Below are 21,086 nucleotides of genomic sequence, written 5' to 3' on the forward strand. Positions count from 1 at the left end.
ATGACAAGGAAGGGTGCACAGTCAGCACGACAGCACTGCAGTGAGGGTCAAAACCCAGAACCAAGTCCCCACCTCACGGGCCCCTGCCTTCCTGACCGATGGCAGCCAGCAAGGGTGAAGGAAAAACCAGCAGCCAGACCCTGCTTCCCTGGACTAAACCAAGAAAGTCAAAGGCAGGCCTGTGTGCGGCTGCAAAGATGTGATCCCCCTCCCACGCCTCCATCCCACACTCCGCCTGCACGCCCGCTACACACTGCATGTTTGTGTGCCCCAAATTCACATGTTGAAGGTCTAACTCCCGAAGTCAGTATTTGGAGGCAGGGCCTTTAGGAGGTTTAGGTGAGGTCATGAGGGTGGAGCCCCCAGGACAGGATTAGTGCCCCGAGAGATGCTCTCTTTCTGCACCATGTAAGGACACAGTGAGAAGGCGGCTGTCTGCAAATCAGGAAGAGGGTCTCCCCAGGACCAACCCTGCTGGCACCGTGATCTCGGACTCCCAGCCCCAGAACTGTGAGAAGCAGACGTCTGTTACTGGATGCCCCCAGTCTGCGGTATCTGTCACAGCTGCCCGAGCTGACAAGACAGTCTTCCTCTCCCGTGATCTCCTCGGTGCTACCCTGCTGCTCTCAGCTTGTCCTGGCCCTGTTAGGTGGGGAACCCCCAAGGGCAGGACAGGGTCCACACCCCACATCCAAGTGCCCCAGAAACACTTTCCTTGATCTGATGCTGCTAACCACTGTGACCTCTAAAAGTGGTAGGGCTGAGCTGTCCTGACCAATAAACCACTGAGCGGAAGCCTAACGCCTCCTTACAGTGGAGCACCCTGGAGGGTGGCGTCCCCAAGTCCTGCAGAGTGAGCAATCTGCTGCCTCAGGCATCTCTCAAATTAAACTGGAACATTCTTCTCTTCCTCTCCACTTCTGCTCCCTCATACATTCCCTTCCTCTTCTTCTTTTAAAAATAAAAGTATTAAAACTACATACTAAAATTTGAGGAATTAGAAAAAAATCATTCATAACCTTTCCCTCTTCCCATAATCTCTATTAGTTTGTGTAGTTTCGTGTAATCTTTCTCAGATACGTATTTTCTGACCTTGCAGTTCTGTTATGCATATAATTTTGGGTATCGTTTCTTCACTTAACCAGAAGCGTCATCAATGGTGTTATGTTGTCTTTGTAATCATTAGTTTGAATGGGCACAAGATATTTCATTGAGTGGCTGTCCCACCATCTACTTTCCCATTTTCTTTTTATCAGTTTGCTGCTTTTAATTTCTGTTGTTATAACTGAGGCTGCCAGAACATCTTCATGTATACAGCTCTCCCCCATTTGGAGTTAATTTCTTCAGACAGATTTCCAGAAGTGAAGTAGCAAACTACAACAGGTTTAAACCTTTCTTTTATTATGGTTTTGGGTGCATACCAAATTTGTTTGCCAGGGGCTGCCCTGATTTCTAATGCTGCCAGCTATATATCAGAGTAGCAACTGCAGCCACCGCTTCCGTGTTGTCACTGAGTATAATTTAAAACTGTGCTAACATGGTTCTCTATTACTTTAATGCATACGCCTTCACTTCTCTCTGGCTGAGACTTTTCCTAAAAGCCCAGATTCTGATGGGCACAGGTCTCTCCTCAAGATGATGAAGGCACAAGGAACTCCAGCTCCAAACACAAGCACAGGCTGCCCTGAAGCTCAGGGTTATAAGAAATAGAACCCAAGAAAAAACATCAAAGCCCATGCAGAGCCTCAAAGCATAGCACAGCAACAGGTGTGCAGAGGGCAAAGCGGAGAGAGACCTGCACAGAGGGTCTGTGCAGACCGGCACTCCCCAGCCTGAGGCGCTTGTCTGCTCCACTGCTGGAGCAGATGGGGGCTGGGTGCTGAGGCTCAGGCTTCGGGGGTCAGACCCTGGGGAGGGGACTGGGCCTTCATCAGAAAACAAGACAAATCTCAAGTAAACAAACTAACCTATCACCTAAAAGGATTAGAAAAAGAAGAACAAAAACCTAAAGTCAGCAGAAGGAAGGAAATAATAAATATCAGGGAGGAAATAAATAAAACAGAGGTTAGGGGCTTCCCTGGTGGCGCAGTGGTTGAGAGTCCGCCTGCCGATGCAGGGGACACAGGTTCGTGCCCCGGTCCAGGAAGATCCCACATGCCGCAGAGCGGCTAGGCCCGTGAGCCATGGCCGCTGAGCCTGCATGTCCGGAGCCTGTGCTCCGCAACGGGAGGGGCCACAACAGTGAGAGGCCCGCGTACCGGAAAAAAAAAAAAAAACAAAAAACAGAGGTTAAAAAAAACATAGAAAAAATTAACAAAACCAAGAGCTGGCTCTTTGAAAGGGTAAACAAAATTGACAAACCTCTAGCCAGGCTCACCAAGAAGAAAAGAGAAAGAACCCAAATAAAATAAGAAATGAAAAAGGAGAAATCTCAACTGTTACTGCAGAAATACAAAAAAACCATAAGAGAATACTATGAACAATTACATGCCAACAAATTTGACAACCTAGAAGAAATGGACAACTTTCTAGAAACTTACAGACCACCAAAATTGAATCAAGAAGAAATAGATAATTTGAACAGACTGATCACTAGAAGTGAAGTAGAATCTGTAATAAAAAAAATTCCTACAAACAAAAGTCCAGGACCAGATGGCTTCACAGGTGAATTCTACCAAACATACAAAGAAGAATTTATACTGATTCTTCTCAAACTCTTCCAAAAGATTGAAGAGGAGGGAACACTCCCAAAGACATTCTATGAAGCCACCATCACCCGGATACCAAAACCAGACAAAGACACCACTAAAAAAGAAAATTACAGGACAATATATTTCATGAATATAGATGCAAAAATTCTCAACAAAATATTAGCAAACCAAATCCAACAACACATAAAAAAGATCACACACCACAACCGAGTGGGATTCATCCCAGGTTCACAAGGATGGTTCAACATACGCAAATCAATCAACGCACACCACGTTAACAAAAGAAAAGTCCAAAACTACATGATCATCTCAATAGATGCAGAAAAAGCATTTGACAAAATTCAACATTCATTCATGATTAAAAACTCTTACCAAAGTGGGAATAGAGGGAACATATCTCAACATAATAAAAGCTATTTATGACAAACCCACAGCCAATACAATACTCAACAGTGAAAAGCTGAAAGCCTTCCCACTAAAATCTGGAACAAGACAAGGATGTCTACTCTCTCCACTTCTCTTTAACATAGAATTGGAAGTCCTAGCAGCAATCAGACAAGAAAAAGAAATAAAAGGTATCCAAGTTGAAAGGGAAGAAGTAAAATTGTTACTATATGCAGATGACATGATACTATATATAGAAAACCCTAAGGACTCCACACAAAAACTACTAGATCTAATAAATGAATGCAGCAAAGTAGCAAGATACAAGATTAACGTTCAGAAATCAGTTGCATTCCTTTACACTAACAGTGAAATGTCAGAAAGGGAATGTAAAAAAACCCAACCAAACAAAAAAAAAGCTTTTTAAAATTACACCAAAAAGAAAAAAAAAACCTAGGAATAAACCCGACCAAGGAGGTGATTTATACACTGAGAACTATAAAACATTAATAAAGGAAATAAAAGAGGATTCAAAGAAATGGAAATATATCCCATGCACTTGGACTGGAAGAATGAACATTGCTAAAATGGCAATACTACCCAAAGCAATTTACAGATTTAATGCGATCCCTATCAAATTACCCATGACATTTTTCACACAACTAGAACAAATAACGCAAAAATGTATATGGAACCATAAAAGACGCAGAATTGCTAGAGCAATCCTGAGGAAAAAATAAAAAACAAAGCAGGAGGCATAACTCTCCTAGACTTCAGACAATACTACAAAGCTACAGTAATCAAAACCGTGTGGTATCACTACAAAAACAGGCATACGGATAAATGGAACAGAATAAAGAACCCAGAAATAAACCCACACACCTACAGTCAATTGATCTTCAACAAAGGAGGCAAGAATATAAAATGGGAAAAAGACAGTCTCTTCAGCAAGTGGTGTTGGGAAAGTTGGACAGCCGCATGTAAATCAATGACGTTCGAACACACCCTCACACCATACACAAAAATAAACTCAAAATGGCTTAAAGACTTAAACATAAGACAAGACACCATAAAACTCCTAGAAGAGAACACAGGCAAAACATTCTCTGACATAAATCGTACCAATGTTTCCTTAGGTTGGTCTCCCAAGGCAACAGAAATAAAAACAAAAGTAAACAAATGGGACCTAGTCAAACTTACAAGCTTTTGTGCAGCAAAGAAAACCATAAAAAAAAAACCCGAAAAGGCAACCTACAGAATGGGAGAAAATATTTGCAAATGATGCAACCAACAAGGGCTTAATCTCCAAAATATACAAACAACTCATACAACTCAACAACAAAAAAAACAAATAACCCAATCCAAAAATGGGCAGAAGACCTTAACAAACATTTCTCCAAAGAAGACATATAGGTGGCCAGTAGGCACATGAAAAGATGCTCAACATCACTAGTTATTAGAGAAATGCAAATCAGAACTACAAAGTGGTACCACCTCACACCGGTCAGAATGGTCATCACTAAAAAGTCTACAAATAACAAATGCTGGAGACGATGTGGAGAAAAGGGAACCCTCCTACACTGTTGGTGAGAATGTAAGTTGGTCCAGCCACTATGGAAAACAGTATGGAGGTTCCTCAGAAAACTAAAAATAGAATTGCCATATGATCCAGCAATCCCACTCCTGGGAATATACCCGGACAAAACTATACTTCAAAAAGAAACATGCACCCGTATGTTCACAGCAGCACTGTTCACAATAGCCAAAACATGGAAACATGTTTAGGAAACAACCTAAATGTCCATCGACAGATGAATGGATAAAGACGTGGTACATATAAACAATGGAATACTACTCAGCCATAAAAAAAGAATGAAAAAATGCCATTTGCAGCAACATGGATGCAACTAGGGATTATTATACTAACTGAAGTAAGTCAGAAAGAGGAAGACAAATATCATATGACATCACTTCTATGTGGACTCTAAAATGTGGCACAGATGAACCTATCTACAAAACAGAAACAGACTCACAGACGTAGAGGACAGACTTGTGGTTGCCAGTGGGGAGGGAGAGGGATAGACTGGGAGTTTGGGGTTAGCAGATGTAAACTATTACATACAGGATGGATAAACAACAAGATCACAGCACAGGGAACTATATTGAATATCCTGTGATAAGCCATAATGGAAAAGAATATGAAACAAGAACGTCTGTACGTGTGTAACTGAGTCACTGCTGAGCAGCAGAGATGGCACAACACTGTAAATCAACTACACTTCAATAAAAAGAATTTTTTTTTAATCTAGACATTAAAAAAAAAAAAAACCACCAAAGCTCAGGTGCTGGAGCTCAGAACAAATGCAGACTCTGAGCACATCCAGTGCACCAGGCACAGTTTTCTTTGTTGTTGGGCTTTTCTCCTAAAACGTTTTTATTCTACAACGGAGAAAATGGAGGTCTGGAGCAAATGAGTGAATTGTCCTAGGTCACTAGTCCATTAAGAGCAGCTGGGATTTCAATCTGGAGCAAGTGATTCCGAGGCCTGCAGCTGTGCTGGGCATCACACCACATCTAAAAAGCCAGTGGCCGCCAGGGACGATGTCCATGTGAACACCAGCGATCCCCATACGTGGCAGGATTTCTGTATGTCAGTGACCTAATCTGATTTTTAAAGGGCTGTTTCTGAGTGAGTCATTCTCAATACTCTGCATATTTCCAAACTCCACAATAAAATACAGGGAGAATGTGGGCACAGAGATGATGAGTTCTTTAAATAAGCAAAGTGCTAGAAATAGCTTGGAAGTGGGGACTGAGCCTGAGAGAACAGAGTTGAGATTGATCGGGAAATTGCGGGGTAAAGAAAACACTTTGAGTGGTTCGTCAAACACTAGGCTCTTTTAGGATCAGCCATCTCTCCAGTGGGGAGAAGCTCCCGGAAAGCTGGGCTGAACATGAGTCTAGGCACAGGACCACACCGGGCCGAGCCAGGGATGCTGGGGAGAGAAGTCAGCCACAGTGGTTCCAGGACTGCTTCAGGTCCTCGATCAGGGCACCGCGCAGCACTTAGCTGGCTGGAGTGACAACCTGCAACAGAACCACGGAGGCTTTCAGGGCTCCTTGGGCTACCGGAGCCCCCGTGAGAGCCCCTCAGGGAGGGTGACGTCTTGGTAGAAGAGAGGGCCAGGCTGACGGGGATGGCTACTTGGTTTGGGACGCCCGGGGTGAAAATGGGGAAAACAAGAACTTACAGAAGAAAAAACGTTCTAGTGTGTCAGCTTCTGAGCCTTTTTGCCCAGGCATTTGTTGTTTTCCATTCTGCAAATAAAATATGACTATAACCCCCTTTTAAGAAGCAGTCCTCCTTGATCAGCTGCACTGGAGGGTCTCTTTCTTTCCCACTCCTCGCCCCAAAGGGCAAAGGTTTGCGGTTCGTGTTTAAAACACGTGCCTGTTGGGAAGGGGCGGGCAAAGAAAGAAGAAGAGGGGCAAAGGGTCCTTTTTCCTGACCAGAGTTCATCTTACTTGGCTCCAAGACCCCAGAACGCCAGCAAAACTGGACCAGGACATGGTGAAGAGGGGTTCCTGGTCATTTTCAAAGACGCGCTGTTGTCCAGGTCACACAGAAGTGGCACCTGCACTGCAGCTCCCTCTGTGCTTTAGGAGAGCTTTCATTGCTTTTTGCTCAGTGACTCCACCCTCCCTGGGCCGCCCCCTTCCCTCCCAGACCAGGGCTCAGCCTGGCGCCTCTGCTCCCTCCCGTGCTTTCTCCCGGGAGGTGCCCTAAGCCCCAGGTCCCCTTCAGAGGCGTCTCCAGCTCACTGGCCCGAAGCCACAGCTACCTTCTTCCCCAAGCCAGCTCCTCTCGGTAAAGGGCAAACCCACCAACGACGCAGCCTGAGCCTGGACTCTTTTCTTCTCTAGTAAAATCGAAGTATTCTTACTCCCTGGGCTGTTGTTTTAGAACGAGGCCCGGCACATAGTAAGTGCTCAGTAAACGCAGGCTACTGGGCTCTGCTCCTGTTCTGCTTGGTCAGAGGCATCTAAGCTTCCTGGGGGGTCAGCAGTACTCCCACTGGATCCCCTCCGGGCGCTGGCCCCTCCCCGCCTTCCTCTGGTCACTGGGGGCGTGGTGCCCGTGGCTGGGACATGCGGGCTGTGTCTGCGTCCGGAAGTAAGCGCGACTCTGAAGCCCCATCCTGGCCCAGTGTCTGGCGTGGAATCTGAGCTGAGACACTCCCCACAGGGATGTACTGCAGCCACCGTGTTGCCCCTGGACCCCCCCACAGAGCCTGTGCTTCCGACAGGGTCTCTGACCTCACCTTCCCCCGTGGCCCTGAGGCTATGCAAGGGGGCCCTCTGACACTGGAGCCGATCAGTGACCAGGGGAGGCCAGCCCTGCCTCGCGACCTGACAGCCCAGCAGGGGGCTGCGTCTGGAGCCTGTGATGAACGCTAGCAAGTCAGGAAGTTCCCGTGCAATCTTCTGATTTCTGGGAAAAGTCTGTTTTTCTAGGTGTGGACAAAGCTCTCGGGAACCCGGTGCCCTGCGCCGAGCGGGGCCCAGTGACAGGAGGCTGCCCAGGAGGCTGCTCCAGGTGAAGAGCAGCCCCCAGCTCGCACAGCAAGCCGGAGGGGGACTCAAGCCCGCAGTCCTACACGAGATGGCTGAGACGGAACAGTGAGGGGCACTCAGGAAGCCCTCTCCCCTCCTCACAGCGATGCTGACGGCGCTACCCTCTACGTCCCAGGCGCCCCGGCTGGAGCCCCAGGGCTACGCACTGAGCTGGGCCTGGGTGTCAGCCTCCCCATGTGGGAAACTGGGTCTTAGCTGGCCACGTCCGTTCTAAAAACAGAAAGCCCAAAACTGAGCCCAGTGTCTATTTTTACGTCCCACTCACTGGAGAGGAATGTGTAATATTTCAGTAAAGGAGGGTGCAGGCGACCAAAACTAGCTGTTTGGCTTGGCGGCCTCTGGCGGGTCTGAATTGCTGAGATGAAGGCTGCAGAAACATTGTCAGAAGATACAATAGCTTTACTGGAGCAAATCCTAATAAATTCACAAACCATTTAACATTTACCCTCCTCCACCTCCCCCGCCAAAGGAGGAAAAGGAATAAGAAGAGGGGAAGATACGAAAAACTCTTAGAATCTAAAAATTAGTAGATGACAAGCCGGTGGGGAAGAGACAGCACGGCCTAGCCACTGAGACTGGGGGTGTCAGACCCTCCAGGCCAGCGGGGCAGGGGGCACAGGGTCTGGGGACCACCTGCCCCTAACCGCGAGGCCCCAGGGACTAGAGGACGCTCCTGTATTTTCACCAGGGAGCCGGGCAGACGATGGATAGGGCCCAGCCGTTGGGCCCCATGGCAACGAGCCTGGGGAAAACCCACCAGACACCCACCAGACAGTGGGTGTGCAGGAGTCTGCGGTTATAAGGCCACAAGGGAAGGACAGGAGCCTCTGCCCTCCAGGTGCCTGTCGTCTCGCAGGGACAAGACGCACCAACAAAGAGCATTAACGTGTGTCCGCCTAGCGCAGAGCTTCTCAGAGGGGACACAGAAGGGGGACAGTTGCAGACGCTGCGGCAAGGGGTGAAGCGCACGGCACTGGGCTGGGACATCTAGCTCACACCCCCTCACTCTGGGCCTCTGTTTCCTCATCTGTCCAAGCGCGCACTGTGGGGATTCGCTGAGGAAATGCCCCCAAGGTGCTCAGCACAGATCGGGGTCCTGTGGGAGCTGCCCGGCTGTCACAGTAACTGGGAGGAACACAGGAACGGAATCTGCTCTGGGTCTGGGGGCAGGTGGGACCTGCACAGGGGGCTGGGGGCCAGGGGGCTGGGCAAGGCACCGAGGCAGATGAGGTCGGTACCATGGGGCAGGGCTGTGGGGCTGGAGAAGAGACCGGCGGGAAGGACCCTTGGGGCCACAGCAGCAGGCTGGGCCCTGGGCTGAGGAGCTGACAGGTCACTGCACCTACAAGAGCCAGGAAAGGTCCAGAGCAGGGGGCCACAGGCCTGCTCTGGATCTCAGGAAGGTGAGCTAGAGACGGCACGGGGGAGGGGCAGGGGGAGGGGGAGGGAGGCTTCACTGCTGGGCAGAGACAAGGGTCTCCGTGAGGGTCCCCAAGCAGGAGCGATGCTGTGATGGGAGCACGGCGGGGCTCCACGGCCCTGCATTTCTCAGAAACTTTGGGCTGGCGGTGAGGGGTGACAGCCAGGCAGAGCCATACCTGGGAACCCAGGGAACGCTCCATGTACGGACATCCCGACGGAACACCCTTCTGTCCCGCGTGGGCAAGAGATGCCTGTTAGCCACAGACAGACCCAAGCTCCAATCCCTCTTCCTCGATTCAACCCGCCCCTGCCCGTTACCACCGCCCCTGAGCCCCGGCATCCGGCCCGCGGCGGGGGCAGCAACGCTGACCTCCTGGGTGAGAGAATTTGACGTGCCTGCAGATCCCTGGTGTGGACCCCAGCCGGCGGAGACGCTCTGGCTCCCAGGCTTACTTCTCCTCCTGAGGAGCGGCTGAGAGGCCTCCCTACTCCAGGAGTGGTCTGTGTTGACCCTCGGAGATCAAGGAGCTGATCCCCACCCAGCTGACTTACGATCCCCAAAGAGGCAGCCGAACCTCGGGTGAAGGACTCGGGTAGACAGAAAGGGAAAATCCAGACTGCCTGGGGGGAGGCGAGCACGGTGGGCGTGGCGTCCCCAGAGTCTAGCCACCCGGCGCTAGGGCCTGACCTGCCTCTGCAGGGGTCTCCTGTAAACCCCCCAGCCCAGAGGGGCGGCAGCACGAAGCATCCTCTCCTCCCGATTCCCCTCTCTGGAGCATTCCAAGTGCTGAGTGTTTTCCCCGTGGAACCTCAGGACAGGAGAAAGGACTCCGCCATGGGGCCCTGCAGGTGCCCTGGCCCCCAGCACACCTGCCAAGCTGACGGTGAGGGGAAAGATGATGACCAAGGGCACCTCACCCGACCGGGACGGGCACTTCTGCCTCGGAGCCTCCCTTCCGGAACGACAGAGGCATCAGGCCGGGCCCGGCCTTGGCAGGAGGCGACTCAGGAGGGGAGGGCAGGCTGGAAGACCGAGCAGGATCTGAGGAAACGGGCAGTGCTTGCCCGGCATCGAGGCCTCTCCTGGTCAGAGCCGCCTTTCAGGGACAGACAGCACCAGCTCGTCCACGCTCTGCAGGTCTCTGCGGGTCTCTGCAGGGGTCCTCGGCCACGGGCTGGCCCAAAGGAAGGAGCCCAGACAGAGGTGCAAAAACTGGGAAGAAATCCCAAATCCCTGAGATTCTCGGCTCTGTGCTCAACAGTCATCGCCTGGGGTCTGGCCTCAGCTGGTCGACTGGTGGCTGAGAAGTCAGAGCTGAGAAAGAGCTAGGCACTTAGTTGGCCATCCTTAAAGTCTACAGAAGTGGGGACCTCCCTAGTGGTCCAGCGGTTAAGACTCCGCACTTCCAGTGCAGGGGGCGCGGGTTCGATCCCTGGTCGGGGAACTAAGATCCCACATGCCGCGCAGCACGGCCAAAAAAAAAAAAAAAAAAAAAGTCTGCTGAAGTGAATAGCTGCAGAAGGCATGAGACCGTATCTACCAACGTGTATGTAAATATGCGTCATGTGAATGAAGGAAGATGACTGGAGGAAGGATCGTGTGGCTAAAGTGGTCCTCCTTGTGAGTTCTGCCCCAGGCGCCGTCATCCCCACGCTGGGATCTTTGCCGAGAGCAAGTGTTTACTCACCTTTGAGCCTTAAGCATAATGTCTGTCCCAGAGTGGAAGGATAATCAACGTCCGTCAGATTTTTGAAAAAAATCAGTGAATGATGTCATAGAGACAGGAAGTAGAAGGGTGGTTGCCAGGGGCTGGGGGAGGGGGAAAGGGGGCTTTCGGCTTAAAAGGAACGGAGTTGCAGTTAGGGAAGATGACAGAGCTCCGGAGATGGCTGGTGGCGACAGCTGTACAGCAGTGTGAATGCACTTAAGGCCACCGACCCGCACACTTACAAACGGCTAAGACAGTACATTTTATGGGATGTGTATTTTACCACAATTTAAAATTCAAAAAAAAACGCCAGTGGATGATAGACAGTCAAATGAGACGACCCGCTGTCGGGGCTGTCAGAGCGTGGAGTCTTTGATTTGAAATGGCACAAATTCCCTGCAACTGTCCACCAGCCGCTGCGGTCCATGTTCTCACCCCACATCCGGGCTGGACTGTGCCTCGATCTGACCATTAGAACAAAGCAGAGGGGATACTTTGGTTCCCAAGCCTCAGCCTCGGAAGACCCTGTCGGCTTCCACTCTCACCCGAGGGAACTCTTCCACCAACACGTAGCTCGCTGGACACATGTGGCCCCAACCGGACACAGAAGAGAAGGTACCCTAGAGCAACCAGCTCCCATCGGCCGTCAGATGACACATGAGCGGTCCCCGGCGAGGCCCACAGAAGAACAGCCCGGCTGAGCTCTGCCCAGACCACTGACCCCCAGAATCAAGAGCAAAGAAATGGCTGCTTCAAGCCGCGAAGGAGTGAGATGCCCGCCATGCATCAGAGTCATCAAATGACAAAGAGTCTCCAGCCTTGCAGCTGGAGGTCAGGGCCACCCTGCCCTGGCTAACCCAGCTCCTGCATGCAGCTCTCCAAAGTCCTCATCCGTCTTTCAGTCCTAAGGAAGAGCGTGACAATGCAGAGAGGTGGGCACTCGCGCTTCAGCTGGGGAGAGGCGAGTGGTGGAACTCTGACTCTTGATGACAGAGCAGGGTAACCTTTGCTCTCTGGAACGCTCTCTGTTTTGCCTCTACAAAGTTCTGACTTTAAATCACGTAAGTGTGATTTTGAGAGCTCAAATCAAAAGGTGAGGACACAGCCCACCTGTTCATGAAATAAGCTGGTTCTCTCATTGAAAGGGAATGTGAAATGAATTGGGAGATTAGGTTTGACATAAATACACCACCCTGGGTAAAACACATAGCTAGTGGGAACCTGCTGTATAGCACGGGAAGCTCAGCTCGTGCTCTGTGATGACCTAGATGGGTGGGATGGGGGGAGAGGCGCGGTGGGAGGGAGGTCCAAGAGGGAAGGGATACAGGTATACATACAGCTGGTTCACTTCATTGTACAGCAGAAACTAACCCAACACTGTAAAGTAACTATACTCCAACGGAAAAAAAAATGAAACTGAGAACTGAGCCACAAAGACTATACCTTTTACTAAAAAAAAAAAAACCAAATAAGTTAATTAAAATGAGCAACACATATTGACTTAACTTTATCAAGCCTTCTCAATTTATGCCAGGTTCCTAAGGGACCTGGATGGTGTCTGTGGACAGTTAACACCAGCACGAGTGTGACCCGTGCTGGACTGGGTCAGCACACCTTGTTCTGGAGACCTTTTCCCGGCACCTGTTCCCACAATGAGCCTCATTCTCAGCAGCCCCCCCAGGTGCTGCCCCATCCTTGCCCCAGAATGTCATCTGCATCAAGGTAATAATAGATGAAACATCCCATCCCACAAACGGCTGACTCAGGAACATTTAACAAGGCAAATTCTTACGAGAGTAGATATCCTCGTGGGGGGCACGATGGACTTAGGGCTCGGGGCATTTTAACTAATTCGACTTCTCTGTCTTCATCACTGAGACATCATCAAACACAGGGCCCAGTCCAGTAACATCTGTGCTGCCTTCGGGGCCACTGTCCCCGAGGCTGTCCACTCCCCCCTGCAGACTGCCCATCTGCCTAGGGTTACAGTAAGGCCCCTACATACGAACGAGTTGTATGTAGGTACCCAACTAACACAATGGGCTATCTAGTACTGTACTGTAACAGGTTTAAAATACCTTTCCCACAAATAACACATAAAAAACAAACAAAAGATAAAACATGTTTAGTCTTACAGTACAGTCCCTTGAAAAGGACAGTAGTCCAGGACAACAGCTGGCGTCCAGGGGCTGGCATCGAGTGAACAGGCAAGAAGAGGTACTGACTGGAGGAGGGAGAGGAGGTGGGAGACGGTAGAGCTAAAGGATCGCCAGCAATAGGAGACGGAGAAAGCTGCAGTTTCCCTCACGCCTGACGTGGATGGTTCCCATCTTTGAAAGTTTGTAACTTGAAGGTTCCTACGTAGGGGACTTAACTGTAGTGCTTGTCAGTTACCCATCTGGGGAACCCATATAAAAGGAATATTGATGGCCCTGGCTGAACGTCACTGTGGCGAGGTCCCTTCTAGCCACCTCCAACTCCCTTTGCCCTGTCACTGGACAAGGGATTTATGGGTGGGTCTCGGAGCTCGGAAGCTACAATCCCAGGCTGCCCCTCACCCTCTCTGGCTGCCTCCCAGCCACCCTCGCTGGTTCAGCCACCCCTTAACCAGTGTCCAGATCCTGAAGGAGACTCCAATTCCAGGCACAACGTCGTCGCTCACCCGGCCCTCTGCGCAGACCTAGGTTATTAATCTGCCACGGAAATAAAAAAAAATCACGCACGCAGGATGCAGGCATTTGCATCTTTATTTTTAGGATGTTTAGGACCTGACGTTCTGGACCCCCAAAGGCAGGAGTCTGTGCTTGCGGGAGGAGCACGGCCATCCGCATTAATGCCACGTATTCGCAAAAGCCACCTCTCAACTCTCACGTAAGGGTCCCCTCGACTTTCACAGGCTCCCTCATCCTAGGGCGGCTCGCGTCACTTGGGGCAATCAATCAGCTAACCAACCGCGCCGCCTGTGGGCAACGCCGCCGGCTGCCCTCATCCATCTGAGCCCTCATCAAATCCTTCATTTTAAGACACAGACCCCTACCTGAGGGCCTCTCAGGTGGCTTGCAGAGCCCCCCCCACTGCCGCATCCCGCTCTGACCCACCCTCCCTACAGCCCCCTGGACGCCGTTTCTACCAGGATGAGCAACTGTAGGGACAAGTGGAAAACCAAGAAACAAGCCCCTTCAAGTGTCAGGACTTGAAAGCCCTGATCCAACCTCAAGCCTAAGCCCTATTGCAGGTACACAGCCGTCCTGGCCACCCCCATTAGGGAAAGGACCCTCCAACACACAGCAGAGAATGTTCTAGAATTCAGAGAATCCTGGTCTTTTTCCTTCTCTTCCTTGGGTTTGAGACACCTGCCTTTTGGTCATTTTGCGCTACTTATTAATGCACTTGTACCGGGACAACTAGGGAGAATGGGGAAATGGATAAACCCCGTTAAGCTTGATACTTTTAAGCAACTTTGGCAACAATAACACTAACAGCAATAAACGAATGACTGGGGACCAGCATCAGGCACCCAGGCTGGGTTGCACATCTGTATCCACCGGCTATTCCAGTTTCAAAGGGTACCAAGGGCACTCTTCCCCTCCTCCCTTCTTCCCTCAGGACTCTGCCTTTGAGGTGACTCTTGCAGGCAGTTCTGATGCATCTGCAGTCTTGTCTCCACATCCACCCACCTTCCTGTCTCGGCTGCCCTTCGCATTTCACTTTAACAAAAGCAGCTCTTAACCACCCCGTCCCCCCGCCAAGAAAAGCTTCCCTCAAAGCTTTGCCTTATGGAGCCCCCAACAAGGCACTGAGTGCTGGTGGGCAGAAGTGTGAGCCGAGAAAGCCCCCCGAGGGGCTGCCCCTGCTTTTCCCAGGACAGGGGGGCCGACCGTGCCCAGCGCGCCGACCGCCACGCTTCCATCCATCACCAAGCCCAACGCGGCGCAGGCCCCGCCCCTCCACCTCTCCTCTCCCACCGGCAGGGGGCGCATCACCCGCAGCCCGCGGCCGTCCGAGCCCACCAAGGGCTGAACGGAAAATACCTAAGGACGCCACGCTTTTTAAGAAGACAAACAGTTCTAAATTTAACCCAACTTACCCTCGTTTCCCAGGAGAAAGGGGCAGAGTGCTCATCTTGCCAAGTTATGTCCTGAAATAAAAATTCAAGAATAAATCTGAAATCCAAACCCAAAGGGACCCCGCGCAGACAACCACCACCCGAGGCCATGGGGGAACCAAACTTCAGCAAGAAGAATCCCAAGTCCCGGCTCAAAACAAGCCTGAAATTGTCGCGCTCTGCAGAGAATGTGCTGACCTTCTTGGTCTGGCTCCCCCGTCACCCTGCTGGCCGCGGCTGCCAGGTACGCCCGTCCCCTGCCAAACGGACATTCGATGAATGCCTGGGAGCCCCAGGACGGACTCGATGACAGGGAGGCCGAGGGGAAAGGAAACAGGGCTTCCGGGCTCAGGTCTCGGCCCTGCCAACGCCTAGCCACACGGCCAGGGGAAGATGACTTAGCCTTTTGAGCCTCAGTTTCCTCATCTGTGAAAGGAGAACTGCGCTTCCCCTGCGGGGCTGTTGTGAGGATAAAATGATGTAACAGAGGAAAAGGAGGCCGGGTGATTATCTGCCAATCAACACCTGTACTGTCTGAGCATCGCCCCCCGCCATCCCCCTAAGTGCCTACCAGAGATCTGAAAGGCAGTGACCAGCCTGTCAGTGAAGAAAATGCCAACTGAATGCAGCTGCCTAATTATAGAGAAAACTCTGAAATCCTTGAGACCCTCACAAGCGGAACAGGAGAGAAGGAGCCCTTCGAACAGTCACTGAGAGTCTGACCTTGGATCCACTGACCCGAACAAAGGTTTGTAGGATCGCCTTTCCTACGCCACCCCTCCAACTCTCCAGCTGTATTCCTATACTAGCAAATGTCTCACGTGTGCCCAGCTTCTGCTGAGGAATCTTATTTTCTGAACCAAAAACTGGGACATCCTGGGCGATACAGACTGAAAATGGCATAAAATATTTTGAACTGAGACTGTCCTTGCATAAAGCACCCCAGGTACATGATGTCTTCGCACCCAGAGGCACTCCCTAGCCCCAGAGCTAGGTTACCTGGCTCCCCTCCCCCTCCTGGAGTTCTGCAGAGGGTCCACTTCCTTCAGTACCAACTCCATCCCCAGCCTTGGCCTCTAAGCTATGTCTCCTATTCACTCCTGGCTGTCGGGCAAAACTTTAGAAATGAGAGGGAACATGGGCCACTACGCTCCCATTGGGAACCTCAGTTAAGTCCAAGTGTACTCCTTAACTTAAAACTGCGTCCCTCCAAAAGTAGAAATGTGAGTTAACAAGTCTCGGCTGAGGGGGCTCCTGCATCCAGGTCTCTGTGTGTGTGGTCAGGGCGTGGGAGAAGAGCGCAGTTGAGCTCAATGACCTGAAAGTCCTTAAAATTCTGTGATCTCAGGACCCTCTAAGTTCCTCTTAGAAGCAATAAAACAAGAAGGACTTTGTTTTCACATGGGAAAAATAAAGGAGGCTGATGGAATGTATGTTCCCTTTGTTCTAGATTTGGACCTGTGGAAAAGGGCAAAGGGAAACCAACTGGTAAATGTGCTCCCTCTATGGGGAGGTGGCGAGGGGGGGGGGGGGGCGGGACAAGCCCAGTGGCCACCTCAGGGGACAGAGGAGGCGTGTGGAGATTCAGTGGGCGGGCAGAGGCAGAGAAGGGGACAGGACCACTGACCAAAAGCAGGACACACCGGAGATGAACACCCTTTTTCATGTGATATGATCGATCCTCTGAATGTTAATTATGCAGCTTGAGTCCCTTTGAAATCTGCAAAGAACACAGTAAGAAGGTTTTTGGCTTTGGAAGATGAATGAGTGCAAGACTGAGGAAAAAAGATGTAGCCTGGAGCTTGGTGAGCCAGCAGGCTCCAGTGGCTGCAGCCCAGACAGGCTGAAATTCCAAGGGGGCTGCAGACAGAGGGGTGCACTGTGATTTCTCCCCAACTTGGTGTCAAGTCAATAATCTTTTGTTTATTCCAGCAAGAAACGGAGTCAAGGGGCAAATTCCTTAGATTTCTGCAATTCTGAGCTCATAAAAAAAAAAATAAATAAAGCACTTAACAAAAATAAACATGCCAAACAAAAATGTGATTGAAGCTCTGATGTCAGCCACTGGCTGCACACTCCAGCCACAAAGAGCGTTGGGGGCAAGCACAGGCTTTCCAGGCAGTTGGATGCAAAACGGCATCAGGATTGCAAAGTTGTAGAAGTGGAGAGTGGTGGTGGCTGTACAACACGGTGAACGTACTGACTGTACACCTAAAAGTGGTTAGCACGGTCAATTTTATGTTCTGAATATTGTACCACAATAAAAGAATCTGAAAAGGCTATATATATTATATGATGCCAACTATATGACATCCTGGAACAGGTAAAACTATGGACACAATAAAAAGATCAGTGGCTACCAGGGTTGAACAGAAGGGCTGAGTAGGCAGAGCACAGAGGATTTTCAGGACAGTGAAAATACTCTGTACCGCGCGGTAATGATGGATACTTTTCTCAAAACCCACAGAATATACCACAGCAAGAGTAAACCCCAGTGGAAACTATGGATGTTGGGCAGCAATGCTGTGTAGGTTCATCCATTGTAACAAATCTTCCACTCTGGTGGGCGTGTTGGTAGTAGCAGAGGGTGCACATGTGTGACAGTAGGCGGTAGTTCAGAAATCTGTACTTTCTACTCACTTTTGCTGGGAACCTAAGACTGCTCCAAAAATTAAAATCTATTCTTCAAAAAAGTGTCCCCTCCCCCCCCCAAAAAAACCTGACAAAGGTAACAAATGCTAAAAACATCGTTTCCTAATGACTTTAGTCCCTCTTGCTATTATCTGTGCTCTTGAGGTTACTTACATCTGTTGCCCCTGCAAGATGGAAAGTGCATCTATAACACCACACAACGGGGTCACCGCACCTCCCTGACGGGCTCTGATGCAGTGAGCTACCTGGGGGCTTGGACAGCCCCTGGGGGAGCATCTCCATGGCAACCAGCACGTGCTCCACATCAGGGCTGCTCCCCTCACTGCCCTGGAGCCAGATGTTAAACATTCCCGAACACACCACAAGCTGCAACCAATATCAGACACACTGAAATTCACTACATTCTACACTAAATGTAACTGCTGCTCTTAAATTTTTTAAGGATTTTGGTAATTTTGCTTTAGAAATTATTTGGTGACAAGTAACTCATCTATAATTGGTTGATTCCTCTGTAAAAGTCAGGACTGTTCCAAAATTATTCTAAAATGAAAAATTCTGGACTTAGAATTCATTTCAAACGCGAAATGTTATAAATATTAGCCTTTCCTCTTCGTGAAGTTGGAGACTAATGGGACATTTATTCTTTTATAACTTTCTTTCCAATTTTGGGGCCGGTGAATTTCATCGTGTCTCAAGTGTGTGAGGTGGACAGCACCTGTAAGTGGCACTGTCCACAGCGGGCGTCCCTTAGTGCGGCCATAGGTCAGCCTGAGCAAGTGGGGCAAGGAGCACGGGCGTCACAGAGCAGCTCTGAGCTCCCCCTACACAAAGCCAGGCCGCTAGCAGCCCGCAGACGGGGAGCGGCACCTTTCCTGCAACAGTCAAAAGAACCGCTTCTGAGACCCCTGCAGCGCTCTGAAAGTCTCGCTTCCACTCTGGGCCTCTCTGAGGGACAGGCTAGGGACCATTCTGCAACCTGAACAAACTGCACCTTCCTGCAGATGCCCTCTCTCTGGCATACCTGTCCCAGGTAGCCAGAGGGGATGACCATCTCCTGGGTCCTTACTGGTCTTGGGTCCACGCTGGCGCCATTCACAGCAACCAGACTCAAGACTCTCTGAAGAGCATCCCTAGCCTAGAGGTTCTAGGTCTGGCTGTAAATCAGAATCACCTAGGGACTTCCAGGGTGGCGCAGTGGTTAAGAAGCCGCCTGCCAATGCAGGGGACGCGGGTTCGAGCCCTGGTCCGGGAAGATCCCACATGCTGCGGAGCAACTAAGCCCATGCCCACAACTACTGAGCCTGTGCTCTAGAGCCCGCGAGCCACAACTACTGAGTCCGTGTGCCACAACTACTAGCACGCATGCCTAGAGCCCGTGCTCCGCAACAAGAGGAAACCACCGCAGGGAGAAGCCCGTGCACAACGAAGAGTAGCCCCCGCTCGCTGCAACCAGAGAAAGCCTGTGTGCAGCAACGAAGACCCAACGCAGCCAAAAATAAATTAATTAATTTAAAAAAAAGATTCCACCAAATGAATTAACAAGTTCATTTAGAAGGACAAGACTCCCACATTAAAAAAAAAAAAAAAGAATCATCTAGAGTGCTGTTTTAATAGGCAGAATCTGTGGGTCCCACCTGACTTAGTTTTAGAAAACCAACAACTCCCTAGGTAATTCTAAGGCAGCCGTTCCCCTTGGGCAGCTTACCTACTTCAGTCCTCCACAGGACACCTGACTGCCTCTTCACACTGGGGACACTTGGCCACACAGGCTGCACTTGCCGACCTCCCAGGCTCAGGGACCCACCTCTGTCTTCCCAGGCCACCCCACCTGCCAAGGTGGCCTCAATGAATACTGCTAGGTGACTCTCATCATCCCCAAATAAGGACTTGTACTAAACCAACCAGGGTTCAGGCTTCCGTCACGAGGAGCCCAAGGATTTCTGGGCTGGCTCTCACCCACCCAACTTTGGAGCAGGCAGAATCACGTTCTGCGTATCAGTATAGTCAACCAAGGCACACAAACGGTCTCCTAATACACAGCAAGGGCCCAGCAAATCACGTTTAAAGGCCGCTTTCATTTCATTCTTCCCAGAGTTCAAAGATTACATAAAACTACTGCAACAGCGTTTCTAATCATGCCCTTAGTATGTAACCATAAACAATAAACACTCTTAGGTGGTAGTCAGAATATGGTGCACTGTTTGTTAAATTTCTCCTGCCACCTAGAGGGCTGAGTCTCTAAGAGTTAGAATCCCAACCATTAAGCTCCCCAGAAATATATCTGATTCTTCTTGAGTGATTCAGAAACAGTGCTCACTGGAACAATATACTGTCACTGTCCTCCTGAAGTCCATAAATGAGGCGAGTTTCTGGTTGATAGACAGTGGCATCTTGGCTTAAAAGTAAGAAATGTACTGGGCATATACCCAGAGAAAGCCATAACTCAAAAAGACACATGCACCCCAGTGTTCATTGCAGCGCTATTTACAATAGCCAGGTCATGGAAGCAAGCTAAATGCCCATCGACAGACAAATGGATAAAGAAGATGTGGTACATATATACAATGAAATATTACTCAGCCATAAAAAGGAACGAAATTGGGTCATTTGTAGCGACATGGGTGGACCTAGAGACTGTCATACAGAGTGAAGTAAGTCAGAAAGAGAAAAACAAATATCGTATATTAACGCATATATGTGGAATCTAGGAAAATGGTACAGATGAACCGGTTTGCAAGGCAGAAATAGAGACACAGATGTAGAGAACAAACGTATGGACACGAAGCAGGAAAAGGAGGGGGGGCGGGCGGGGTAGGGGGAGGATGAACTGGGAGATCGGGATTGACATGTATACATTAATTTGTAACAGATTTGTAACAGATAACTAATAAGAACCTGCTGTGTAAAAAATAAAATTCAAAAAAAAAAGTAAGAAGGGCTTCCCTGGTGGTGCAGTGGTTGAGAGTCCACCTGCCGATGCAGGGGACACGGGTTCGCACCCCGGTCCGGGAAGATCCCACATGCCGCGGAGCAGCTAGGCCCTGTGAGCCATGGCCGCTAAGCCTGCGCGTCCAGAGCCTGTGCTCCACAATGGGAGAGGCCACAACGGTGAGAGGCCCGCGTACCGCAAAAAAAAAAAAAAAAAAAAAGAAAAAAGTGAAGTGTAAACTCTTGGCTCTGGGTGATCATGATATGTCAGTGTCGGTTCACTGGTCGTTCACAAATGCACGGCTCTGGTGCGGGTGTTGATCCTGGGGGATCACGGGGTGCAGGGGTATATGGGAACCCTCTGTACTTCCTGCTCAATTTTGGGGAACCTAAAGCTGCTTTAAAAAATAAACCCTACTTTAAAAAAGGGAGACGTGAGGAAGAAGAATATGCTCCTTTTTTTTTTACCAACTGGTTATTCTTAGGGACTATTGTTTATATGTTTATGGAATCGATGTTTTCCCCTTTGACTTGCAGTAT

At 50.0% G+C, this 21,086-nt stretch overlaps 1 protein-coding gene across 3 annotated transcripts in view; it reads right to left on the reverse strand.

Annotated features, from left to right (window-relative positions):
• Window positions 1-21,086, reverse strand: part of C16H1orf198 (chromosome 16 C1orf198 homolog) — a 33,594-nt gene that overhangs the window by 6,381 nt on the left and 6,127 nt on the right. The window contains exons 2-3 of one of the 3 annotated variants that reach the window (XM_089897391.1): window positions 16,594-16,686; window positions 14,949-14,999 (exon numbers count right to left, since the gene is read on the reverse strand). The exons of 1 other annotated variant lie outside the window; for it this stretch is intronic. In XM_089897391.1, coding sequence (XP_089753517.1) covers window positions 14,949-14,999; window positions 16,594-16,632 — 90 coding nt within the window. In that variant the 5' untranslated portion in view covers window positions 16,633-16,686. The remainder of the gene's footprint in view (window positions 1-14,948; window positions 15,000-16,593; window positions 16,687-21,086) is intronic. One more of the 3 variants, XM_022553122.2, reaches the window with a different exon arrangement.

This window comes from Delphinapterus leucas, chromosome 16, assembly GCF_059928025.1.
Source record: "Delphinapterus leucas isolate spDelLeu-1000000601 "Yukka" chromosome 16, BTC_Dleu_Yukka2, whole genome shotgun sequence".
Classification (NCBI taxonomy): domain Eukaryota; kingdom Metazoa; phylum Chordata; class Mammalia; order Artiodactyla; family Monodontidae; genus Delphinapterus; species Delphinapterus leucas.